The sequence below is a fragment of the Eretmochelys imbricata genome, chromosome 3 (genome assembly GCF_965152235.1).
Source record: "Eretmochelys imbricata isolate rEreImb1 chromosome 3, rEreImb1.hap1, whole genome shotgun sequence".
In the NCBI taxonomy this organism is placed as follows: Eukaryota; Metazoa; Chordata; order Testudines; family Cheloniidae; genus Eretmochelys; species Eretmochelys imbricata.
This window is the reverse complement of record NC_135574.1, coordinates 139,096,934-139,121,515: the sequence shown is the minus strand read 5'-3', so window position 1 is coordinate 139,121,515 and position 24,582 is coordinate 139,096,934. Positions and strand designations below refer to the sequence as shown.

The following is a 24,582-nucleotide window of genomic DNA, read 5'->3' as shown; positions in this document are numbered from 1 at the left end:
CAGAATCAGGCATAGAATCCAGTTCTTCTGGCTCCAACTACGGTGTCCTATTCACTGGACTGTGCTGTCACCCAAAGCCACAGTAAATTTAACTACTGGTAGAGACAAAAGTTCAGTTTTTCATCATGTCTGCCATGTATAAAGCATGAACATCATATCCTTTCTGCCTTGGCGAATTAACTCACTTTCCTTTAGTGAGATTTCTACTCTTTCAGCTTTCCCAGTGCCTACAAAACCAAAACTGCTCCTGGCTTTGGATATTGATATACTACCACAACCTGCTATCATGCCACCCCGCAGAGACTGAATACTATTATTGTAAACAGAAAAGGAGTCCTTGTGGCACCTTAGAGACTAACCAATTTATTTGAGCATGAGCTTTCGTGAGCTACAGCTCACTTCATCAGATGCATACCGTGGAAACTGCCAGTTTCCACGGTATGCATCTGATGAAGTGAGCTGTAGCTCACGAAAGCTCATGCTCAAATAAATTGGTTAGTCTCTAAGGTGCCACAAGGACTCCTTTTCTTTTTGCGAATACAGACTAACCCGGCTGTTACTCTGAAACCTATTATTGTAAACAAGCACAAAAAAACAAACAAACAAAAAAAACCCACACCTGTAAGAGGAGCAGATCTAAAGCAACACCTACAGAAGAAATAGCCTTTATAAATAATCTCAGAGTGGAGATTACAAGTAACAAGTAGATGTCATTTATCAGAAGTTTCTTTGGTGGTGCATTATATTTTATTATGGTGCACAATTCAGAAAAAAATACATTGAACTTTTGCACACTGTCATATTTTTGTCTGAATCAAGACTTTAGTATTAGCCATGTAGTCTATTTATTAGCCTTTAACATACCATTACTGGTTATGTTCTCCACTGTTCTTGTCTGGTGTATATTTCTCTACAGATACAGGATATAGTTGTGAAAAATGTATTTTATGTGCATACTATATATTTCTAAAGATACATGTGCCAGCCAATACCCTGTTAATGGTATGAACTTTAATTTCACAGATGAAAGAACTTGGTGTCATTGTGTACAACTGCAGCTGCCTCGTCCTAGATTTACAAAGGATATTTGCCTTGTATAGCTCATTAAAATACAAGAATAAAGTGCCTCCAAGTTGGTCTAAGAGATTGTATGGGGTGTATGATACCCAAAATAAACTGATGCTGCAGCTGAATGAGACAAAATCAGAAGTCTTTGTGTCGGTGAGTTCTTAAGAGAATATCTGTTCTTTGCCTGTTTCGGGGGAGGGGGGGCAGTATTATGTAACACTCGAGTTTTATTGGGACCCAGAAATTTGGCTTCAGTTGAACCTTCTATTACAACATTGTCTTTACTGCGTAACTGAATAGAGACATTGGGTTAGTCTGGTGTTTAAAACCATACATGTAAAATATCACATGTCTTTTCACACACACAAAAAGACAGAACACATGTTTACAGAACATGTGAATAACTACCATGATGCTGCTTACTGCCTGACAGCAGCTCACTTCTGAAAGAGTCGTCTCTATGCGTGCTCCAGCACTCTTGTGTACCCAATGTTCTCTACGTATAACCTTTCCGCTTTTAGGTTTTTAACACCCTGGAAGCATTCCTATTCAGGAAAGCACTTAAGTCCTTGAGAAATAATGGAACTTAAGCACATGCTCAAGTATTTCTCTGAAATGTGGCCTAACAAGAATATGCATACCAGAACTTTTCATTAACCAAGAGAAGCTGTTGAAATTGAGAGTCATGGCAGTGACTGAAACTGAGCTACAGAAAAAGTACCATAGTTATCAACTGTGCACGGGAAATCGTTGGTTGCTGACAGACTGGATCACTTTCTCCTCAGGGGAGAAAATAACCATTTCAATAGGTTTATTGTTTGTGGGGAAAATCCGTAACCAAATGTGGAGAAATCCATACTTTTTCCCCCACTTTTCACATTACACGGACGCAAAGAATAGTAAAGTCACTCTGATTTTCATGACATTTTAACTACATGTGGAGCACTGTCATGAATGTAGAGCATTGAAAATTAATTTTTGTATTATTACTCTTTCCTTGTACTGTAATTCTCAATATTGTTTCTCAAAGGCAAGGAACAACAGGAGAGCCCTCATGTCGCTAACTTATTATCTGTACGTTTCAGCTTAGCAAAGAATTTGTAGCTAAATGGATTAACTTTGAATCTAATATTTTAATTATAGCTAGTCCAAATCCTGTTACATTTTTGCTAAAATTAGAGCCCAGTATCTGTTTTTTGCAATGTGACTTTTGGTTGATTAATTATCATAATCATTTTATTAACGTAGCACTTCTTCTACATCCCCATGAATGCATTCAGAGTGCTATATAACAACAGAAACTTTTATTTGTAGATCATTTAAACATCTCCAACATCGAAACAACTAAAACTGGTTGAGAATGCCCAGTACGAATAGGAGAGGAGGGGAAAGGGATAGGAGAAAGTTAAAAGACCCAGCATATTAAAAAGCTGTTTTTTAATGGGGAGAAATGGACTGAGATGGAAGAATAGAATGCACTCTTGGACTCCCCACAGCAAAGGCATGATTCCCTGTCCACCTAATGTGCAATGGTTGAATCCCTGAAAGGTAGCTGGTATGTGAGCGCATATACCTATTGAGAAGATGCTTAAGGAAGATCTCAAACGGAGCCATGGCCAACGCCATTAAGGACTTTAAAAACACCACCACCAAGTTAGTCAGTCTGAGACTTTATAAGCAGATGTAGTGTGGGTGTAATACGATTTTAGTTGTTCAAACCAATTTTCAAACCTGCTGCCCCATTCTGAACAAATGGTGAGTCCTGGTGAAATCCTTTCTTGGAGGAGAATACAGTAATGAGCCAGTAGTCACTGAGAATGTATTGCTATTACGAGGTTCTCATAGGGCAAAGAATGACACACCCTGAGCAAGTGGAGTGTGGGGGGAAAGATACCTTTCATACCACATTTAGCATGGTCGTGAGTGAAAGTGAAGCTAACTATTTCCAGACAAGTCCTCTTGGTAAATGCATGCATGAAAGAAGAGAGCACATCCTCATGCTGCAATCCTTAACCTACCAGCGACTCTCCCCTCTCCCATGAGCGAATCCACTCCAATGCGCCCAGCTGCCGTATCATACCAGCGTTTCTCCTGGGTGGAGACTAAACATGTAGGGCCTATAGGACAATTATATATCACCAGCTAACTGTCCTCAGTTTTGAAATGACCTCTGCAAGAGGCCTTATATACACTGAAGAAAATGGGAGCTAGGATAGACCTACAATGGATATTGCACTTCAGTTTTCTCAGTGAAACCCCATAATTGATACTGATTGATACTTACCATCTAGTTTTGACTTGAACCATGGAAGGGTAGTTCTACACCACCTCACCTTCCTTCCCTCCCCCATCCACTGTGCTGCACTTTCTCCTGATAAATCTTCTTTTCCTCATGTTTGCTTTTTTTCCTATACCACAATGTTGTCCAGGAAGTGGGAATGAGAAGGAAAGAAAGATGCGGTTTCCAGAATCAGATTCTTCCCTTCTTGAAAACAGGATTTTCAATATATCATTTCTCGCACCAAGCATCTCAAGGTCTAAGAAAGGAACTGCAGAAGTAATCTATAGCCCGTTGAAAGGACACAGAGAAGTTATGGTATTAGTGTCTAGTTATCCAAGCTGGAATTTGGCCAGGGCAGCAATCCTAATCCTGGGGGAAAAAAATGCCCTGGGATCTTTAATGACCACAGCTGGTCAGAAATTTATTTGTATGTCTCTCCTGTAATCATGTTAACAATGTCGTAATGGACAGTTTGCATTTCGTATCTGTGCACAGACATGAATGTTAGTGATAGTTTTACAATGTTTTTTTTGCAACGGTGCCAATGATGGGACTATAGGAAGTCCAACATATACCCTTTCCTGTGGAAAATAAACATGGTAGACAAGTCTATTACCTTTACTCTCCCAATTTACGCTGGATTCAAAATGCCTCTGGATCAACAATAGTTATCAAACTGCTTACAAGAGAGATTGCAGCAGCTCTGGATTCTGTAGCTAGTTTGTCTTTTTGCTGTTAACTTGTACCCCTGAGCATTTCTAGAGAGAAAATAGTTGGTTATCTTTGGAGTAAATCAAATTGTGTATACAATATCCTGAGAAAACAGATTCAGATAATAGAAATAAATCACCTAAGTGATATTTTTTTATTTTTTACCTTGCTTCGTGAATCTAAATTCATTGTCTTAAAAATTCTTCTCTTCCAGTCTTTCTTGCTGTGTAAGATGTGAACATCACAGTAAATCAATGATTCTCCATTCAGGAATCCTCATGGTACAGTTGCTTAGCAACAGTACAGTCTTCCTGAGTGGCTGAGAGAGACAAAAGAAAATGCAGTTGCTTTTTTTGAGGATTCGGGGCTCAGTCCTGGGAGAGCATGGATACTCTGAACTGCCAATGATTTTAATTACTCTACTATGTATTTTTTTATTATTAAAATAACACTTAGGAACACCAATCAAGGATCAGGGCCCCATTTTGCTTGTTACTGTACTGACAAATAAAGAAGAAAGACACTGTACCAGACAGACCACAGTAGATTAGTTGTCAGGATGCAACATGTGGACAAAGCAGACAAAGAGAGTGGGGGAAGGTAGGAAGATGAGGTAACAAAATAAAGAGTTTAGCATGTTCCCCACTTGTTTAAGCAATGCCTGATGATTTGTAGACAACATGAATGAGGGAGGTTTTAAAGGTTAGACCCTTGTTAGACCTTTCACCAACGGTGATTTTCTTAGCAATGTGTTACCTGGCATGAAACAGTAAACAAGTTAAGGTCATAAACGCTAATTCATAACATTTATGAATGATGTGCCCTGTTAGTGTTGTGGCCAGGATACATCTACTACTTTGTAATGTAACCAGTACTGTGAATCTTTAAAGCATAATCCTGTGATGTGTCATGTAACACCTTCCTCTCAAGTAGAGCTACTTTGATAGCAATGGCTATTTTCACGATTGACCCCTTTGAAAATCTTTCTATACAGCTATAATTCTGTGTAATGCTCAAACCGCATTTAGGTATCTGATTCCCCATTTGCACCTTTGAAATTACAGCTGTATAGTTTAACATACCAGTGATTAATATTCTCCACTAAATTTTGTAATTTTATTTGCAAATCTCACCTCGAGATGACAAAGAAAAACCTCTCCTTTTACTTTAAGTGTAACATTTGACCTTTTGTCTTCACAGAATTCTCCCAAACTCTTTTGTCCAAAAGACAGAGTCTTGGATATTGAAGCTATCTACAATGTTATAGATGATGCCAAACAGTTTGTTTATATAGCTGTCATGGATTACCTCCCTATTGTCTTTGACACAAATGCTAAAAGGTTAGTGAGTGTCCACAATGTATTTAGCACATTGCTGCAATGAGAGAAAGCTCTTGCTGGTGAAAATAAATCAGCAGGCATTTAGTTACTCGTTATGGATCAATTTCTTAGGGCCCAATTCTGATCTCACTGAAATCAATGAGAGTTCTACCATTGACTTAACTGGGAGCAGAATTGGGACCTAAGACGGAATTTCCAAGTTCTGGGTTCTAAGCTGTGGATCACCCTATTGAAGGAGATCAGAATGTGTCTAGTCTGACCATCTATGAGTGACGTGACAGATCCAGGAAAACAACAGTAGAACTCACTTTTGTTTCCTATGTTACTGTATTCAGCACCTAGATACAATGGCTATTGGCACTTTATGAATACCAGATAGTGTCTGTGTGTATGAAAGAGAGAGAACATATTGAAGGATCTAATACACAGTATGGAAACTGTCATAATTTTATTTTAAAAAACAGACCTTTTTAAACTCAGCACAGATTGCACTTCCACTAATATTACATTATAGCTAGCTCATAGCAAAAAAAGTCAAAAAAGTTTATGCACAATGTATTTATGGCCTAGATTTACAAAAGTGCTCAGGACCTACAACTGGAGCCAAATCTTAATAAAATTATTCAGCTTCCCCTCCCCTCAGTTGGAGCTGAATAAGTGGCTAAATTGAGAACTACCAAGTATCCAGTAGCTCCCATTGCACTCAGAGGAAGGTGCTGGGAGCTGAACCTTTTGGATATCTGACCACTTAAATCAGGCGCCTTAATGATGGTTGCTGGCTCTTTTGAAAATCTATATTTATGCCTTTTTCACCCTTGCATAATTGAAAAAAAAGGGGGGGTTATGTGTAACCCTTCCAAAACCTGAGACCAGATGTGAGACCTTTGAGACCCACAAGAACATTTTTGGAGAAAGTTACTGTCTAAAGCTATACTAGTGGTTTAAAATGGAATAGATCTTTTGTAACTTTAATTGTAGTGTTGCTCTGTTAGGGAGGAGGCAAGGATTTTCCCCACTCTATAGAGGAACCAGCTGATCTGTGCCCCTATCCTGATTAATTCAAAGATCCATGTGGCTTGAGGCATAGGACCACCTACACAGAGAGGTCCCTTGCAGTTTTATTGGCAGCATGGCTTTAAACTTAATGCACTGCCATAGCTTCCCCATTGGCATTATCCCCCCAGCCTCCCAATAAAGGAGTTTCTTTGGCAATCTCCCTAGATTGATGGTAGAAGGGAGCTGCACATCTCCCTTGGGTTTCTTGCCAGACTCTCTCACTTCTGGCCTGCTCCCTCTCCAGGAGTGGGATCTCTAGACCCATGTTGAGTGCTCTGGGCCAAGGACCGTAGGAATAGTGCCACAGAGACAGCTGTCACATTGGGGTAAGAATTCACCAACTCCCCAGGAATTGGACAGTGACGGTGGGGGAGAGACCGAGTCCTCATGTGAGCAAACTCCCATCCCACCCAAAGAATATAGGGACCCTGCTCTTGGGTATCTCTCTTCCTCTTTTTCCTCCCTTCCCCCTGGCAGGAACTTCTTGAGGTTATTATAATCCTAGGCCTGAGATCCCAGAATGGGAGAGAGGCTGACAATCAGGGCTTTAAAAAGTAAGGAGTTGGCAGCTCCTTCTGCTTAAAACTGAGAGGAGTTCTTGCTCTCTCCCTGGCTTGGGTAAGCAGTGCATTCTGATAGCTCACCCTCTTCTTTGGAATTGCACTTCCTATTCCAATCTACTTTAACACTGTTGATGACGTGCATCACTCCACTGGGTGTGGGGGGACTAGAAGTTCATTTTGAATGAGTCTTTGCATCCACAGGGACAGCTCTGCAACCACCCACCCAGGGAGAGATTGGGCATACTAACTCACACAGGCCAGTAGGGCCTCACTGCCCCCAGGATTGGTTGGTTTTGTGTGAAGCAGGGTGATACAGTGGTAAGGGTCTAGCACAACTCTTCCTGCCACCTCAGTTTGATTCCTTAGACTGCAGACAAATGCTGTTCATGTTTTGTTTAGTTGTATTTAGTTTTCCCTAGTGGGGCTAGGTCTGCCTGGGTAAAAATCTAATTGATTGCTTTTTACCTGAATGTATTGTGTGCTTTCTCCACAGGTACTGGCCGTATTTGGATGGGAAGATAAGAGAAGCATTAGTATTACGAAGCATTAAAGTCCGGCTCCTCATAAGTTTCTCAAAAGACACAGATCCCCTTACATTTAACTTTGTTTCATCTCTTAAAGCTATTTGTATTGAGGTTCCCAGCTGTAGTTTAAAAGTTGTAAGTATACACCATATTGGTTCAGAATGAGTCTAAGATGTTTTCAGTGCACAAAAATAAATGCTAACAATAAGTATATTAAGATTATCTGTGTTGCTGTGGAAACCTTAACATTTCATTGAAAACCACAAGAAATGCATAATTTTGGGCCAAATTTAGCCCTGGTGTACACACAACTCTTGACTTACTGCAATAGACTTTAGTGAACTAGTAGCAAGGGTAAATGCATCATTAACCCCAATTCAGTCCCCTTTTGCAAGTGAAATATTTTGTAGTATCCTGCACACTGTTCACTGTAATTTATGATCAATGTGGCCAAGTTACTAGATAGATTTCAGTGATGTGTTACACACCCTTACAAGTTTGAATTTGGTCCGCTTTTGTAACAATTCCTTTCATTTTACTGTATTGACTCCTGAATGCTCTTCAGTTTTGGTAACAATTGTGCAGAATTTGGATCTCACATGGCAGTGGTAACAACATACATGCTATAATCATATAATGCACGTTCTTGGGGACAGGGACTCTCTCTGTTATTTGTTTGTACAGTGGCACTGTTCTGCTAAGCCAAACTGAGGAAGATAGTAATATTTATCACTTACATAGTGTGGTGTTTTTAATCTTCCGGAACTTTACAAACACTAACTAGTCCTAACACTCCCCCCTGTGAGGTAGATCAGTATTATCCCCATTTTATACGTATCAAAACCGAGGAAGAAAAGTTAAATGACTGTCCCATGACTCGGTGTGTCACAGCCAGGGTTAGGATTCAGGAGATCCGGGCTCCCAGTCCTGTGTTCAGAACACTAAATCTGGTCTCTCCTGGAGAAACGGAACCAAGTGAGTCACAGTTTTATGTCTTGTTTAAATTGAAGAGAATGTGCCATCACTGGACTGCTTATATGATTGTGGAATAAAGTGATCTGACTGTCAAATACACTAGCACCTTCTTCCTCTTTATCACAGTAAATAAAATAAATGCAGATTTTACATGGACATTATGCAGTTCATTCAAAGTTCTGAACGCAGAACTATTACTTGGCCACATTGCACATGCAGTGTATAAAGAAGTATTTAACACCACATGTGCTGCACTTCACGGTAGTGGGTAGAGTTATGATTGTTGTTGCATTAAATTTGACATAATTATTAATGAATTAAGATATTTATGAAATTCAGTGAACGATACTGGAAGTAAAAGAACAGTCCTCTCTGAGGCACCCATCCCATTTGAGAAAAATTGTCTGCTGAAGTTCTGATTTTTTTTTTCAGTAATTCACATAAGATGGTTATTGTTAATTAGACTAATAGCTGATATGGAAGCTGGTTACGTACATCACTGAATGTATGTATTTTTGCACTCAGTAAATAAAGCCAACCAATACTAGATCCATTTTCCCTGTGAGGTCTGAATATACCAGTGTCAGACTTGATACGTTTTGGGCACAGTTAGCACAGCTCCCATTATTTTGAATTCCCCTTAAACCATAGGGACAAGTTACCCCTGAGTTTTAAACATGCAGAAGGAAGTTGGAGCAAATGAGAGCGTTGGCAGTTTGGCACAAGGACAGTATTCAGTTCCATGACAGCTTTGGTATGGTGTTCATATGGTTCCCATGTGAATTACATACACCCAGCTCACCTGTCTGAGGCAGAGCCTTCCGGCCTTTATGGATCAATCTTCCTCCATTCTCTTTTTTTATGTCCATCCTTAACTTTCCACAACTTAAGTTTTCTCCACTCCTTGCTCTAGTTCCATCCTCTCCTTCCACTCCTCAGGTAAAGCTCTCAAATAATGTAAATACAATAAAAACTAAAGAGAAAAGTAAAATAAAGTTCTCCAAGATAGGTTCAGGCATTAGTCATCAATGGCTGCAATTCCCATCCCAATCTGCATTGCCTCCATCCTCTTCTTTCAGGTTTCACCTGAAATACATTTCTTCCCCGGGACATACAATTGCTACTCCTCTCCTCCAAAAGTCTTTTAAAATGAAATAACATAACAATTCCATTATTGAGCCACACCCTGCTGTCACAGCAACACTCTTGACTATAGTAGCAAAGTTAAGAAAAAGGCTGAACCATTCGGAGAGTAGAAGTTTCTAGGAGCTAATGTTAGTTAACAGCCTACAGGTCTGTGAGACTGTTACACATGCAATTAGTATCAGTAATGTTGTGGAACCTTATTAGTACAGTTCTTTTAAATGTTATCTTTTCCAGTGCTCAGCCACTAAGTACTTAAGGGAAAATGTAGGTAATTTCTTTTTTTCGGAACAAGTAGAGCACCGAATAATGTACAGTGTTTGTTAATTAGTATAGTTCCTGGGCTGGTATATTTCCTCTCTTTCTTAGAAAGGCTAATATAGCCTTATACTCTTTGCCTAAGCAGGACTCGCAGTAACAACCAAAGGAAAACAGTGCTGACTGCAGAACACCAGTATTAACATTGCACATCTTTTGTTTCACACATTGAATTATACTTGTAGAGTAAGATGTAAAATTATGAACACAACAAGCAGGGATGGTTTTCTGTGATACGCTCCTTGTATATTATTGGTTTCTTATTCCTGGTGATAATTCTATCTGAAACATATTTCATACAGACGATTTTCAGTCTGAAACACATATGGTAAGGTAACTTTCAACACACTAATTACAACCCTCAGATTTAAACCCAGGTACAGAGATGGGATAAGAACTTCCAATTAGCTTTATGCTGTCCATCAAAAAGATTTTTGCATAGTGGGCTGTGTTACTGAATTTTAACTAAAGACAGACTAACCTACAGAGGTTGTTTTGTTGTGATTGACATCCTAAAGCTCAGCCAAAGCTATCTGAGCTTATACTTCCTTAAATTATGCTTGCTTGCTTATTTCCTTTGTACATTTTTGTTTCTAGTCAGAATCAGAAAGGGTAACATTATATAAAAACGTTAAATAAAAAAAGATGGGGAAGAACAGTTAAACTTGAACTCTGGAAAAAATTGGTTTCCGCTCAGTGTTCATTTTGGGTAAAGGTTCAGTTTGGTGGTTGTTTTATTTTGACTGGTTTTCCTGTCTGTCAGTCTGATATGACACTCTCATGCCCTGGGGTACATATTCTATTCAAAAGAATGAAGGAATTTAAACCCAAACTAAATCCCATGTAAAAAACTTACTGGGTGAGCCTACACCCTAAATTCTCAGTGTTGTGATGTGTATGTTACGTTTCAAGAATATTAGAGTTTAACCGTGAACTGAAGTTAGAAACCCAGAAAATTCAGAGTGAAGTTGCATCTACAAGAAAACCAAGCAGACTAGATGATCATAGTGATCCCTTCTGGCCTTATAATCTATGCAAATATGGAAATTTATAGTTAAGGTAACCATACTGCCTTAACTCTGCCCCCCATAGAAATGCCAGCTTCCCATGCCATCCTCCATACTGTTTGGGTTGAGCCTCTTCTGTCAACATAGCTCTGTCCACACCAGCGATTTTGCCGGTGTAACTTATGTTGGTCAAGTGTTTCCCCACTGCTGACTGACAAAAGTTTTACTGATAAAAGCGGTAGTGTAGACAAAGCCTAAGTCTCCATGAGGGGTACGGATTTAGGCCACACCCCTCTCCCTAATATTTCCTGCTGGCTAGTTTGAACAGCTCCCTGCTCAGCATGTTGGATTTTGTGGATCCAATTCTTAGACACTTTGCATTCCACATGCATCGCAGAGGGAGCCTAGGCACCTAACTTGGGCTGTAGATTCCATTGTGTGGAAAGGTGCCCAGAAAAATGTATTGTCACATCCAAGTTCCTTCATGGATCTAGCCCATGGTAATTGTCTGACAGAGTGAAGCATAATAAAACCTTTTCCTAATCCCCAAATAACCCAAAAATGTCCAAACATAATTTTCCCACATGTAGACAAAAATTCACCTTTTGGATGAGCAACGAGGAGATTTAATCTCAGGTGGCAACATTTTTATTTTTACAGCTATAAACTCTTGCAATCGGCCTTTAAAGGAGAAATGCCTCCTCAGCCCAAAATAGATCATTGCTAATGCAGTGCTTTAACTGATGGTGTGCACTGGAGGATTTAGTGTGTGGTACTGAATGCCTTTGAACAACTGACTTGTTTCAGTAACAAAGTTCCAGTTGCATTATTGCTTTTGTGAGAGGAGAGAGCTTCTGCGAGAGGAGAGAGCTTCTGCGAACAATAGCCAGGATGTCAAAGAGTTAATGAGTTATCTGCTTCGCTTGAAGTATGCATTACATTTTCAAGGCATCTATGTTTGTCCTGCTGGGTTCACACTTTCCAGCCCTGCCTGTGATGCGACACACAGTAACCTAATACAAGTTTTGTCCAATTCAGCCAGACTGGCTGAAAATATTTTAGTAATTTGGCATTAAGATACTACCTTGATGGCTGATCTCAGGAAGAGCCCACAATTTGCATGTGATAAGAGGCCAGGTTATTTTACCTTAAGTAACATAACTATGCAAGGAAACAAAAAGCAAAACAAAATTACTTGGCATTCAGACCTTGTCATTTGGAAAGATAAAATATCCATTTGCTTTTCTTCATGAAATCATCTTTACGATAGCACTTGTGTTCACATAATGGGATGTGCAGACCTTAGAAGTATTAAAAGGAGTTAACACAGGATATCGCTATGTACGTTGATAAATGCACTGTCTTGGGCCAAGGTTGTATCAGTTAAAGAGTCATTGTGGCTGCTCTCCCATTCAGCTCCTCCTTTGTTGTGCAAAGTAAAACCCAAGCCTGGTTTTTGGGTTTTTTTGTTTGTTTGTTTGGGTGGGATGGGGGGGAGGGTGTTTTGTTTTTTAACCCAAAAGCTCAAAGCAGTTCCATCAGCCTATGGACTTCAAGAATGCAGCTTCCCCTACCTTGTAGGTGGTAAAGTAGAGACAGTATGGTACAGACACAGGTTGCTCAGTATCAACTCTGTTTCCAACAGGATGGACTGTCTCTGGATCAAACCCTCCTTTATTCTCTTGGCCTGGGAGTACCCCCATCTCAATGATTTCATCGCAAAATGACCTTGCCTGCCCCTCAAAGATTGCTGAAACTTTGCTGAAACCATCATCTCTGCTTCCTTTCCATTTGAGGTTGAGAAGGAATTCTCTAGTGGATTCAGTTTCCCCCCTCCCCACCACATAAGATGTATCACTCGAACCCTGCCTCTCAATCCTTTTACTACATGTGTACCTCCCCAGTTAATGTTACTTGACCATTTTCTTGGTATGAAGAAATTAAGGTTTGATTTGATCTATATCAGGCCTGGCCATAGCTAGTATAACCTCTTGTGTCCTGTATTTGTCCCCAAAGCTATCTACCTAAAGGACTCCTTGACAGAACCAAAGATATTGGATACTGCTTTATCATCTTTTATTATTGTCATATTGAAGTATTAGAGAGACATGGTGGGTGAGGTAATATCTTTTATTTGACCAACTTCTTCCTCCGACATGTGTGGCTCAAAAGCTTGTCTCTCTCATCGCTCTTTGATCCAATGAAAGATATTACTTCACCCACCCTGTGTCTCTAATATCCTGGGACCGACACAGCTACAACAACAGTTCACACTATAGTGAAGTACGGCAGATCATTTCTAGAACCTTGCTCGGTACAAATATTGCTGAAGTATCTGCTATCGCTGGTCAGGCTTCAGGTATCATCTTTAAAGGTTCATCTGGCAGCTAATTGCAAGATCCTTCACAGTGCAGAGGACTTTATGATCATTGTTTGAATCATTTAAATATTTTCTTCATCTGTATGTTCTGGTGAAATCTATTGTGACTTCTAGGGATCTTAATCTGGCCGTTAGCTCTGAGGTGGCACCAAGCATTCTCTCTACCAGGTGCTTGGCTGACTGGTGCTTGCCCACATGCTCAGGGTCTAATTCAGGGATCTCAAACTGAAATCACCACGAGGGTCACATGAGGACTAGTACATTGGCCTGAGGGCTGCATCACTGACACCTTTTCATATAAAGGTACAAAAGGCCCCCCGCTTGGTGCCCCCGGCCCCCCCACTCCACCCCTTCTATGAGGCTCTGCATCTTCCCACCCCTTCCCCGTCCCCATTCCAACCCCTTCCCCAAAGTCCCCACCCTAATTCCACCCCCTCCCTGCCCCTACTCCAACTCCTTCCCCAAATCCCTGCCCCTGCCCTGCCTCTTCTCTGCCTCCTCCCCTGAGTGCGTGGCTCCCCGCTCCTTCCCCCTCCCCACCGGAAAGCGCTAACTGCTGCCAAACAGCTGTTTGGCGGTGGGAAGCGCCTGGAGGTAGGCAGAGGAGTGGGGACACTGCATGCTGGGGGGGCGGCGGGTGAGGGGAGCTTAGCGGCCACAGGAAATAACACCGGGAGGGATGCGGGGGTGTGCAGGGATCTTGGCGGGCCATGGCAAAGAACTCCGTGGGCCGTGTGTTTGAGACCCCTGGTCTAACTGATTGCCATATGTGGGGTTGGGAAGGAATTTCCCCCTGGAACAGATTGGCAGTGAACTTGGAGTGGGGGGAGGGGTTGCCTTCTTCTGCAGTGTGTGGGTGAGGGTCACTTGTCATGATTATCTGACTGTATCTCACTTATTTCCTTGTCATTGTGGGAGCCTCGAGCACTGTGCACCTCTGTGCCTCCTATTTTCTCCCTGTGGCAAGTAATAGTCTCCTGAGGGTTGTACTACCTTGGTCTAATTTCGGTTGTTGGGGTTTAGTGTGTGGGTGTCTGGTGGTGCTGGTGACCCATTCTGTCCTTAAATTCTGACTTGATGACTCTACAGAGACTGATTCCATTTGTAAGCCCATGGAGGGATGGTTCACACATATAAACACTACAGAGCAGTAACCTTAGTTCAAATGAACTGTTTTGCTCCCTGATTCGCTTTTCTTCTTTCCATGAAAGTATTCATGGCCATCCGCTTATCACTGGGGGTACATCCAAGTGTACCTGATACTGTATATTCAGAATTGAGTGCACATTTTTGGCATGATGTACCATGTTGAGTAGTAGCTACATGGGTAATTTTGGCTCAAGTCACGCAGTATTTACAGTAAACAAATTCAGTATAAAAAACCTTTCATTTTTTTTTATGAAACACAAAGAAAGACATACATCTGTAACCAAAAACATTTTGCAGCTTTGAGGGGGAAAAAAATAGAAAAATTCTCGGCAGTGTGCTAAAAATAGCTATTTGCCTCTCATCCAAAGCTACATATTTATTGAAGCCAAGTCTATCTATTTGAGCATGTGTTTTTGCAGTTTTAATGTACTAGAGATATTTACATTACAGTTTGCGTAATAAATTTTGCAATATTTGTTACCCTAACAAAAAGATTTCCATGAAAGTGGTTTTAACTGTTCTAGATACAATATTTTACATCCAGACTAATGTAAAATGAGCTCCCCTCTCTATGGGCCTGATCCAAAACTAATTAATGTCAGTAGAAAGACGCTCATTGGTATCGGTGGGCTTTGGATCATGTTCTATAAACTCTTCATGGGAGCCATATATTTTGCTAATTTACAAGTAAAAAGGGTTCTTTTTCTAGATTCTAGATCTGAATTTCGAGAGTCAAACTGGCTTCTCCCCTTCTCAGGGTCATCACAAGGAATAAAGACAGGTTTCAGAGTAACAGCTGAGTTAGTCTGTATTCGCAAAAAGAAATGGAGTACTTGTGGCACCTTAGAGACTAACCAATTTATTAGAGCATGAGCTTTCGTGAGCTACAGCTCACTTCATCAGATGCATACTGTGGAAACTGCATACTGTGCAGTTTCCACAGTATGCATCTGATGAAGTGAGCTGTAGCTCACGAAAGCTCATGCTCTAATAAATTGGTTAGTCTCTAAGGTGCCACAAGTACTCCATTTCTTTCTACAAGGAATAAAGATTCTGCAGGCTAACTTCTGTCCTCTGTTATATGTACCTCTGCAAGGTCATTGACAATAGTATTAATGAGTAACTGTAAATGAGAGCTGTAAATAGAATGCACTTGTGGTACTTCCATAAAACTCACCCTTTCAGACATTTTCCCTTATTGTAAAATTAATGTATTTTTTTCTTGTTGTATGGAAAGTCTGACCTCTGCAAATTGCAGACTCACTCTTAAGAAGTTACTGAGATGGGCACATTGCCTGTTATAAACTATGACATATATAAGATAAAAATATTAATTCAGTTTATTGGCATGCCTGACAAACTGTATCCTGAGGCTGACTTCAAATTCTATAGCCCCTTGATGAATGAGGAAATGAGAGTTGAACAAATTTCTGCTCTCATCTTGTAGAAAAGTATGGGTTTTGTGTTCACTCTTTTACATGCCATTGCATTGCTGCTATTATACCATAGCCACACATTTTGTATATGTTAATTTTTCTATTGGCTACCAAGGCATATGTGATATCGAGAACAACAGTTTGGGTATAAAATAAAGTGTAGAGTTTTACAAGAATTAAACAATCTCCTATAAACCGAAGTTAGTTGTTGTATAAGACTAGCTCATTCTCAGTTTAAAATAGGGGGTGGGTTGTAATTTTTCTGGTTTTGCTTCTGCAAAGTTGTGGAGAGGAACTTTCATTAACCTGATTGTCTTTTTTCTTGACCGCAGAAATTTTTTGATCTTGAAGAGGAGAATGCTTGCTTTCTCAAAGAACAGAAGAATACGTCCCTTCCCAAATTAAATCGGAATAAATATATGGTGACTGATGGAGCTGCTTATATTGGTAAGTAATCCCACATCCCAGTCAGTTCTGATTAGTACATTATAGCTTTGGAGCCCAAAGTCTGAAATAACAATTGATTGTAAGCAGGGTATTAAGTAGCTAAAAACCCCATTCAGTGTCTTTGAAGATTGGACATTAAGTGGAAAATTCCTATTTTCAATACAAAGCTGTTTGTCAATGCTGGGGTAGAAGAGTTGAATTCCTTCCTTCCAATGGATTGTTTCCCAAGGGAAGTGGTTGTTTTTTGAATTAATAAGAGTAGCCTGAAAAAGCAACTATAGAATGTACTTCATGGAACAGTCCTGCATTGGTTTAGGAATAGATTGGATGATCTAATGGATTGTGTCAATCTCTAATTTCTGTGAAGACTGACAAGCCTTATAATTAGCCATGTCATCACTACGTTTGGGGTATCTTCATAAAGACAAGTTGCCACTCTACTCATCCTTTGCAATTTACCCCAGGGACACAGCTTGCATACTGTAGTGCTTGATTTCAGAATACCTACATTGTACTGTACATGTTTTGGTTCATAATCTGAAGGCATTGTCCAGAGGGTAAGTGTATATTTAAACAATGTCTGTATGCAGCTAAGTGTAAATGTTCATTTTGATTAAAATATTTATTAAATGGAGTAGTAAAATTACCCTTTGGAAACTTGAAGCAAAAGCAAGCACTATAATCTATTTAGAATGGAAATTTTCATTCTTGGATTTATTAACTCTCATGAGTAAAAATCTATTACTTTTTAATTCATAGGCAGTTTCCTCACTGCCTAAAAAATGCAGAGCACAGCTCAAGTAGCTGAGCTGAGAAAGGGGTAGATCGGTGAAATATCTTTCTCATTCAGGCACTTAGTAGTTGACTTATCTCCTGAAACTCAACATCAACTGATTTGGCCTAGCTTGACATCCAAAATCCTGCCTGGGCCAGACTTGATGCAGGGCCTTGCCTGCTAAGTCCCGTCTTAAGGATACACATCTCTCAGTCATAAATACATACAAATTGCCATACCCAAACCAAGCAGTGGTCCATCTAGTCTAGTATCCTATGGACTCTAACAGTGGCCAATACCAGATGCTCATACTTCAGAGGAAGGATCGGAAAACCCCACAATAGACATTCATGGAATAATATGCTCCTTAGGGCAAGTTTCTTCCTAATACCCATTCAATCATGAAGGTTTATATCCTTTATAAAACACTTCAGTTATTTCCTTTCATTTTTAAAATCTTTACTCTTATAATTCCAGCTATTCTCATTATCATATAAGCATCCACTCTTTTTTGAATCCTGCTAAGCTTTTGGCCTCAGTAACATCTTGTGATAATGATTTCCACAGACTACTTCTGTGTTTTGTAAAAAAAGTGTATCCTTTTAGTAGTTTTAAGTTGTCTGACTTTCAGTTTAATTGACTGTCCCCTTGTTCTTGTATTATAAGTAAGGGTGAATAGAAGGGCCTGATCTCCCATCCTATACCTCTTTCCAGAGCTCATTCCCTTCTGTTCGGGTGAGTGTAAACATTACCATTTTCCCTATTTCCATTTACCTTTTTTGTACAAAAGGCATCGGGTTAGGCATAGCTGCTGTGGACTTGTCGATGTGCCAAGGATGATTAAACTAAATTAAATGATTACATTTTTTCAATTCAAGGATTTATGTCTATATACAGCACTCAGGGTCCTTTTGGCGACGGGTTCTCAACTTACGTTATTTAAAATTAAATGAATACGCAAAGATGCAGTGTCCCCTGTCTGGAGCTGGAATAAATTATTTTGACTTTTTCATAAAGGTCATTTGGTTTTTCTCCATGTGTTGGCATTATCAGAGATATGTGGACAGCAAGATGAGGTTATTTCTACATATAGTTGTTTCCAAAAGTGTGTTCTGTACTGCTAGTCGGGTATAGTTCCTTCAAAGGCAAAATGTAAAATATCCATCCTCTTTTCCTCTCACATGGAGGACCCTACTTGCAGCAGAACTGGTTCAATTCCACTGGGCAGGGTAAGGCAGGAATTGGGGTGTCCAGCCCCTGTGTGCAGCAGAGATCCTATCACTGTGGGCACTCTCTGTGTGAAGCCACCGCACCAGGGATTTGGGGTTGTAATGAGACATCCAGCAACCATTCCCCTCACACAGGTGAGGAGTGCAGACATTGTGATGGCTCCTCTGCTCCACCTCTTCAATGAAGCTGTAACCCCTGAAGAACTCCTGAGCATAAACCCATTTTCTTGGACTGTACACTGAATTGATATTCGGGCCAGTGTGTAGCGTGCCTTCTTTAAAATTGTCACGGTTACAAGACCATAGCTGAGGGTCAAAAGAACTAATGCTGTGTTATAAACATTTCATCATAAATTCTTCGTCATGTGAAATGTCCTGTGTTCTGTCACTGTACCTTTACCCTCTCCCCTCACATTTGTAATGTCACTAAATCCTGCTGCTTTCTGTATAGGGTCAGCAAAATACACCCATTGCTCTCATTACCAAAGCCCTCTCTAGATCCTTATTATGTCTCACCTCGAGTACTGCAGCCGCTTCCTCTCTGGCCTCTTGCACGCCTTTCTTACCCTCTTCAAACTATCCAAAATAATGTCCCCTAAATCATCACTCTTTTCTGCATCTCTGACCATGTCCAATTGCTCTTCAGATCCCTAGATCAAATTTCAGCTCCATGCACTGAAGGTCCTACACAACATGGCTCCGTCTTCTACCACTCTGGTGTTTCTTTCCACGGTCTTCACCCACTCCACCCTTCTAAAGCCACCCAACTAAGTACAGCATTGCGTCCATTTGCAGTTACAACTGATAGCATTTAGAAAAAAACAAGAATCAAAAGTGTGTAAGGGATATAAACCTTCATGCTTCAGGGCATGAGCCATCCTCTAACTGAAGGATAAGGAAGAAACTTCCTTTATGGGCAAGTTATTCCATAATTGCCCACTTCAAAATTCTTGCATCTTTCTTTGACGTATCTCGTACTGGCCATTATCAGAGAAAGGTTACTTGTCTGGATTCTAGCTAGATCACTGATGTAATCCAGTACAGCAACTCCTAAATTCCTATATCCTTCTCTGCACCTCCTCCTCTGCTGCTCCACGCACCTGGAACTTCCTCCCCGACCCAATCCAAAATTCTTCCATCCTTCCTGAAAACACACTTCTTCACTCCATCCATCCCCACTCCCTTAACATGTAGAAAATGATAAACAAAACAAAATATACAGAAATAATGAACCAAGATGCATGTTTAACATCCTTCAGCTACATTGCTTTTCAAGAGTTCGCCTTCCCCTCATCCTTCTCTTCTGTCTGTTGTCTCCTTAGATTTTAAGCTATTCTGATGTGGACACTCTCTTGCTACCTGTCAGTAAAGAACCTAGCCCATACTTGGTTCTACACTGAGAATGAATAATAATATAATGGTTTTCAAACAATATAGATAGTAAACCATGGTGATAAAAATCAAGTCTTACTTGAACCAATTAACAGCACATAATCACAGAGATGATCATGCTGCTTTCATTGTTACATTGACTATAAACAAATGAAGGTTGATTGTGCAGTTAAGGATTAGATGTACTGGCATAGTTTGACATTAATTTACCCCGAATTCAGACATAGCATATGTGCAGTCACACACAGTAAAGATAAATACTAATCACTGACTTTTCTATGCAATGAAAGGATTTTTAAGCACAACAGTAGCAGAAAGCCTCCCAAATAATCAGTGGGGCCACTGGATGATCGAGTTGCTGAAGGAGCACTCAAGGAACACAAGGCCATTGCAGAGAAGCTAAATTAATTCTTTGCATTGGTCTTCACTTCAGAGGATGTGAGGGAGATTCCCACACCTGAGACATTCTTTTCAGGTGACAAATCTGAGGAACTGTCCCAGATTGAAGTGTCAGTAGAGGAGGTTTTGGAACAAATTGATAAATTAAACAGAAATAAGTCACCAGGACTAGGTGGTATTCACCCAAGTGTTCTGAAGGAACTCAAATATGAAATTACAGAACTACTAACTGTGGTATGTAACCTATCACTTAAATCAGCTTCTATACCAGATGACTGGGGGATAGCTAATGTAAGGTGAATTTATTAAAAAGACTCCATGTGCAATCCTGGCAATTCCAGGCCGATAAGCCTAACTTCAGTACCAGGCAAATCGGTTGACACTATTGTAAAGAACATAATTATCAGACACATAGATGAACATGATGTCTTGGAGAAGAGTCAACATAGCTTTTGTAAAGAGAAATCATGCCTCACAAATTCATCAGAATTCTCTGAGGAGATCAACAAACATGTGGACAAGGGTGCTCCAGTGAATATAGTGTACTTGGACTTTCAGGAAGCCTTTGCAAGATTCCTCACAAAAGGCTCTTAACAAAGTAAGCTGTTATGGGAATAAAAGGATCATGGATCAGTAACTGGTTAAAAGACAAGAAACAAAGGATAGGAATAAATGGTCAGTTGTCAGAATGGAGAGAGATAAATAGTGGTGTCCCTCCAGCGATCTGTTTTGGGACCAGTGCTGTTCAACATATTCATAAATGATCTGGAAAAAAGGGGTAAACAGTGATGTGGCAAAGTTTGCAGCAGATACAAAATAATTCAAGATAATTAAATCCAAAGCAGTTAAGTAATTCTTAACTGGAAAACAGACAACTAAGGGGGGATATGATAAAGGTCCATAAAATCATGAGTGGTGTTGAGAAAGTGAATAAGGAAGTGTTGGTTTTGTGAGATCGCATGGTAACTCTTGGCAGTCTGCTTTGGAATTCCTAACTATCAGGGTAGTTAAACACTGGAACAAATTGCCTAGATTGTGGAATCTCTGTCAGAGGAGAGGGACTTCAGTCCTGAGAACAGTGAAATACCTGTTTTGGCTTTCAGACTGAGCAAAGGTAACAAAAATGCAGAAATGAATTGCAGTATACTTTAGATAAGTAATTTTTTCCTGAGCTGTCATAGAAAATACATATATTCCTGTAATTGTTCTAGAGGGTGAGGGTGGGAAGAAATAGTGCATTCTGTTGGATTGGCTTTTTTTATGTTGTAGTCTCACTACATATTCTTTTCATTTATTTATAGGTAATTTTGACTGGGTAGGAAATGATTTTACTCAAAATGCTGGAGCTGGCCTCGTTATCAACCAAGCAGACGTGGGAAACAACACAAGCATCATTAAGCAACTTAAAGCTGTGTTTGAAAGGGACTGGTATTCACACTATGCCAAAAGTTTGCAACCAACAAAAATCCCAAACTGCTTAAACCACAAACTTAACAAAGCAGTGGCAAATAAGACTGCCATGAATTAAAAAGACTATTTTACTGTATGATGAATGAAGAAATACATCAGGGCTGCTGTAACCCTATTTCATATTTACAGATAAGAGACTACAAAAAGGCAAAAAAATGTTTTTGTTTGGGTTTTTTTTGGTTTTTTTTTTTTTTAGGAAAAAAGCACACTTGTATAAAATGTTCTCTAAACTATATTCTCTATATTGAATTATTTATGACTTTTAAATTTGTTACTTCTTACATTGAATGTCATTTATGCTTCGACATTGATTTTTCACATTTGAATTTAAGCATACTTTGATTCCTCTCCTTCAGTTTTCATACCTCCCATCCTGGTTAGGCAGAACCTTGAGGCAGAACTGAAAGCTGAGCTATGAAATGTCATTCTAAGATCAGCTGCTATTGATATATAATGGAGGACAGACTTCCCCCCATAGCAAAAGATACTAGTTTGAGCAAGTATTCTCCCATGTAAATCGTTCCGTCCAAGTATATAGCCATCCAAGCAGATTTTGATAGTTTTGAACAGATAGTTTGATATCAGTATCGAATTACATTTTCACACTATCCTCAAAATGTATTAAAGCTAGCTGTCAACTTCCTTGTCATCTCCTAATAAAACCATACATTTTCTTTTGTCCAGACAACTTTCACTATAACCTCTTCCCCCAAACCTCTTACCTAACACATTTCAAAATTTTTTATTAATTTTAATTCCCTCTACCTTCAATGGTTATTTCTTGTTATACCAATGTCTCTTTAATTTTGAAATTCCTGGATTCTGAGGATGTTTTATTCTAAAAATCTATTATAAAGATGAAGGGCTGTCTTTTCTTGTTAGCTGTACAATGTGATCTTCCCAATTTGAAGTATTTCTCAAGAGTGAGGCAGCAATTTTGTGTAGCATCGTTGTTTGAAAAAAAACCTAAACCCTTAAATGCTCCTTTTTGAAAATGATGAAGGGCTGTGCAAAGTTGTACAATAATTTTATTGAACATTTTCACAGTTTTGTTCTAGTTGATTTCATACCTGGCAAACTTTGTTTTGTTAATTTAAAAACAAAACGAACAAACAAACAAAAAAGTATCCTTTTGTGAAATGGTGTTTTTGTGTCAAAATAGGTCATTCAATTTCTTGCATGTTTTTTATAATTGTAAAAGAAATTGGGACAGATTCATCTCTGGTGTAACTCCATGACTCACTGACTTCAGCAATTACACCAGCAATGAGTTTCATCCAGTATATTCAAAGTTGAAGATCATTTTTTTAAATCAGATCTGTTTATTTGCAAAATTTCACTGAAGGACCAAGAGAAGCTCTAGAGGTGAATATCTTTCAATCACGTGTCTTGGGATAAACTTAATATTAAGTGCTTGCATAAAGGCAGAAGAGCCAAAAATTCCAGAGTTTGCAGTTATAGCTTCTGCTAGCAATAGCACATAAAAAGATAAAAATTATTAACCACTGATATATTTCCCTTCCTTGCATTGTTGATCTTAGGAATGCATTGAATTTTTAGTACATTTTATACAGATAATGGAAAATGTCAATGGAGCAAAACTTTGTCAAACAAGAAAGCAAAGGCATTTGTTTTCAAGGCAGGAGAAAGTGATTTCATGACATTGTTGGGTTGCCACTGACCTTATAATTCTGATACCAAATGAATGACACACATGCAGTCATTTCATCTGATAGATTTTTGGAACAGTAGAGTCACAATTGCGTACTGGTCCATTATGGTATAATGGATTCCCATGTGCTGGAAGAACAAATTTGTGAACTTCAGTCATCCAAAAAAGTACAGGTTTTTGGTTTTTTTTAAAAGTATACTGTGTTTTTATGAACCATCTGATTTATGAACAGAAGGGTTTATTTTTAAATAACTTTAATCAGTAAATAGTGGTCAGCCATTCTACAATGGGACTGGCAGGCACAAATTTCGTTTGGTATAAAATATGTATTAATGATTTTAATATAGTTGTTTCAAATGACAGCAGCTCCAAAGAAGTGCAGAAGGCTTTGGTATGGTATGTTAGACAAAAGATAAAGTGCATCCTTGGATTTAAAAAAGAGGAAATGGAGTTTAAAAGAAATCTTATTAGTTTTTAGAACACATCAAAGGGGATAATAACCAATCATTCTTTCTGGGTTAGTACTATTATAGTTCAAATAGATCAAATGCAGTGGACCAGGTTCTGATCGCAATTACACCAAAGTAAATATGAAGTAACTCCATTAAAGTTAATTTGCACTGGTTCATTTGAGATCAGAACCACTGTTTCCTTTGGCTTTAGCTCTGTAGAGCACCACCACTGCATGGCATGTTTTCAAATGCCTATAGGAATTTGCCTGTAGTAGTTTCTCACAGATCTCACAAACAGGATCCAGAAGATGCACTTTCTCTAACTCCCTTCTAACTGGCATTGGTAACTCTGTCGTATTACAAAGGCTTTTCTAAAGAGATCAGCTTTATTCTTAAAGAATATACACTGTAATTGTTGTTTGCTGCAAACATTTACTAGTGCCTTATTCATGCACAAGGTTTTATTTAACTATTTCTCTTGTGAAACCATGCTAAGATCTTGTGTTTAATACTGAAGCATAAAAACAGCTTGCTAAAAAAGACAAAAGACCTACATATTGTGAATGTTTAGAATTCAGTACCTAGTGGTAGAGTCACAAAAAGACAAAACTGTTGCCAAGAGCTGGGCCCAAATCAAAACCTTGTATATGAACACACCTGAACTTCGGGGTGTTTTAAATGCCACCCCAGCTTGGGATCCAAATTTCATAAATTGACCCATCTTTATTATGAGATGATGCAAATCCCAAATCAAAATATACCTGATTCTGGGGATATTCAAAATCTGCATTCCCC

The 24,582-nt window shown here is 39.3% G+C and overlaps 1 protein-coding gene across 1 annotated transcript in view; it reads left to right on the top strand.

The window, feature by feature from the left end:
• PLD5 (phospholipase D family member 5) overlaps nucleotides 1-21,721 on the top strand; it is a 262,978-nt gene extending 241,257 nt beyond the window's left edge. The window contains exons 6-10 of the mRNA XM_077811874.1: nucleotides 1,024-1,221; nucleotides 5,261-5,400; nucleotides 7,513-7,678; nucleotides 16,284-16,398; nucleotides 21,495-21,721. Of these exons, the coding sequence (XP_077668000.1) occupies nucleotides 1,024-1,221; nucleotides 5,261-5,400; nucleotides 7,513-7,678; nucleotides 16,284-16,398; nucleotides 21,495-21,721 (846 nt within the window). The remainder of the gene's footprint in view (nucleotides 1-1,023; nucleotides 1,222-5,260; nucleotides 5,401-7,512; nucleotides 7,679-16,283; nucleotides 16,399-21,494) is intronic.
• Nucleotides 21,722-24,582: the final 2,861 nt, after the last annotated feature.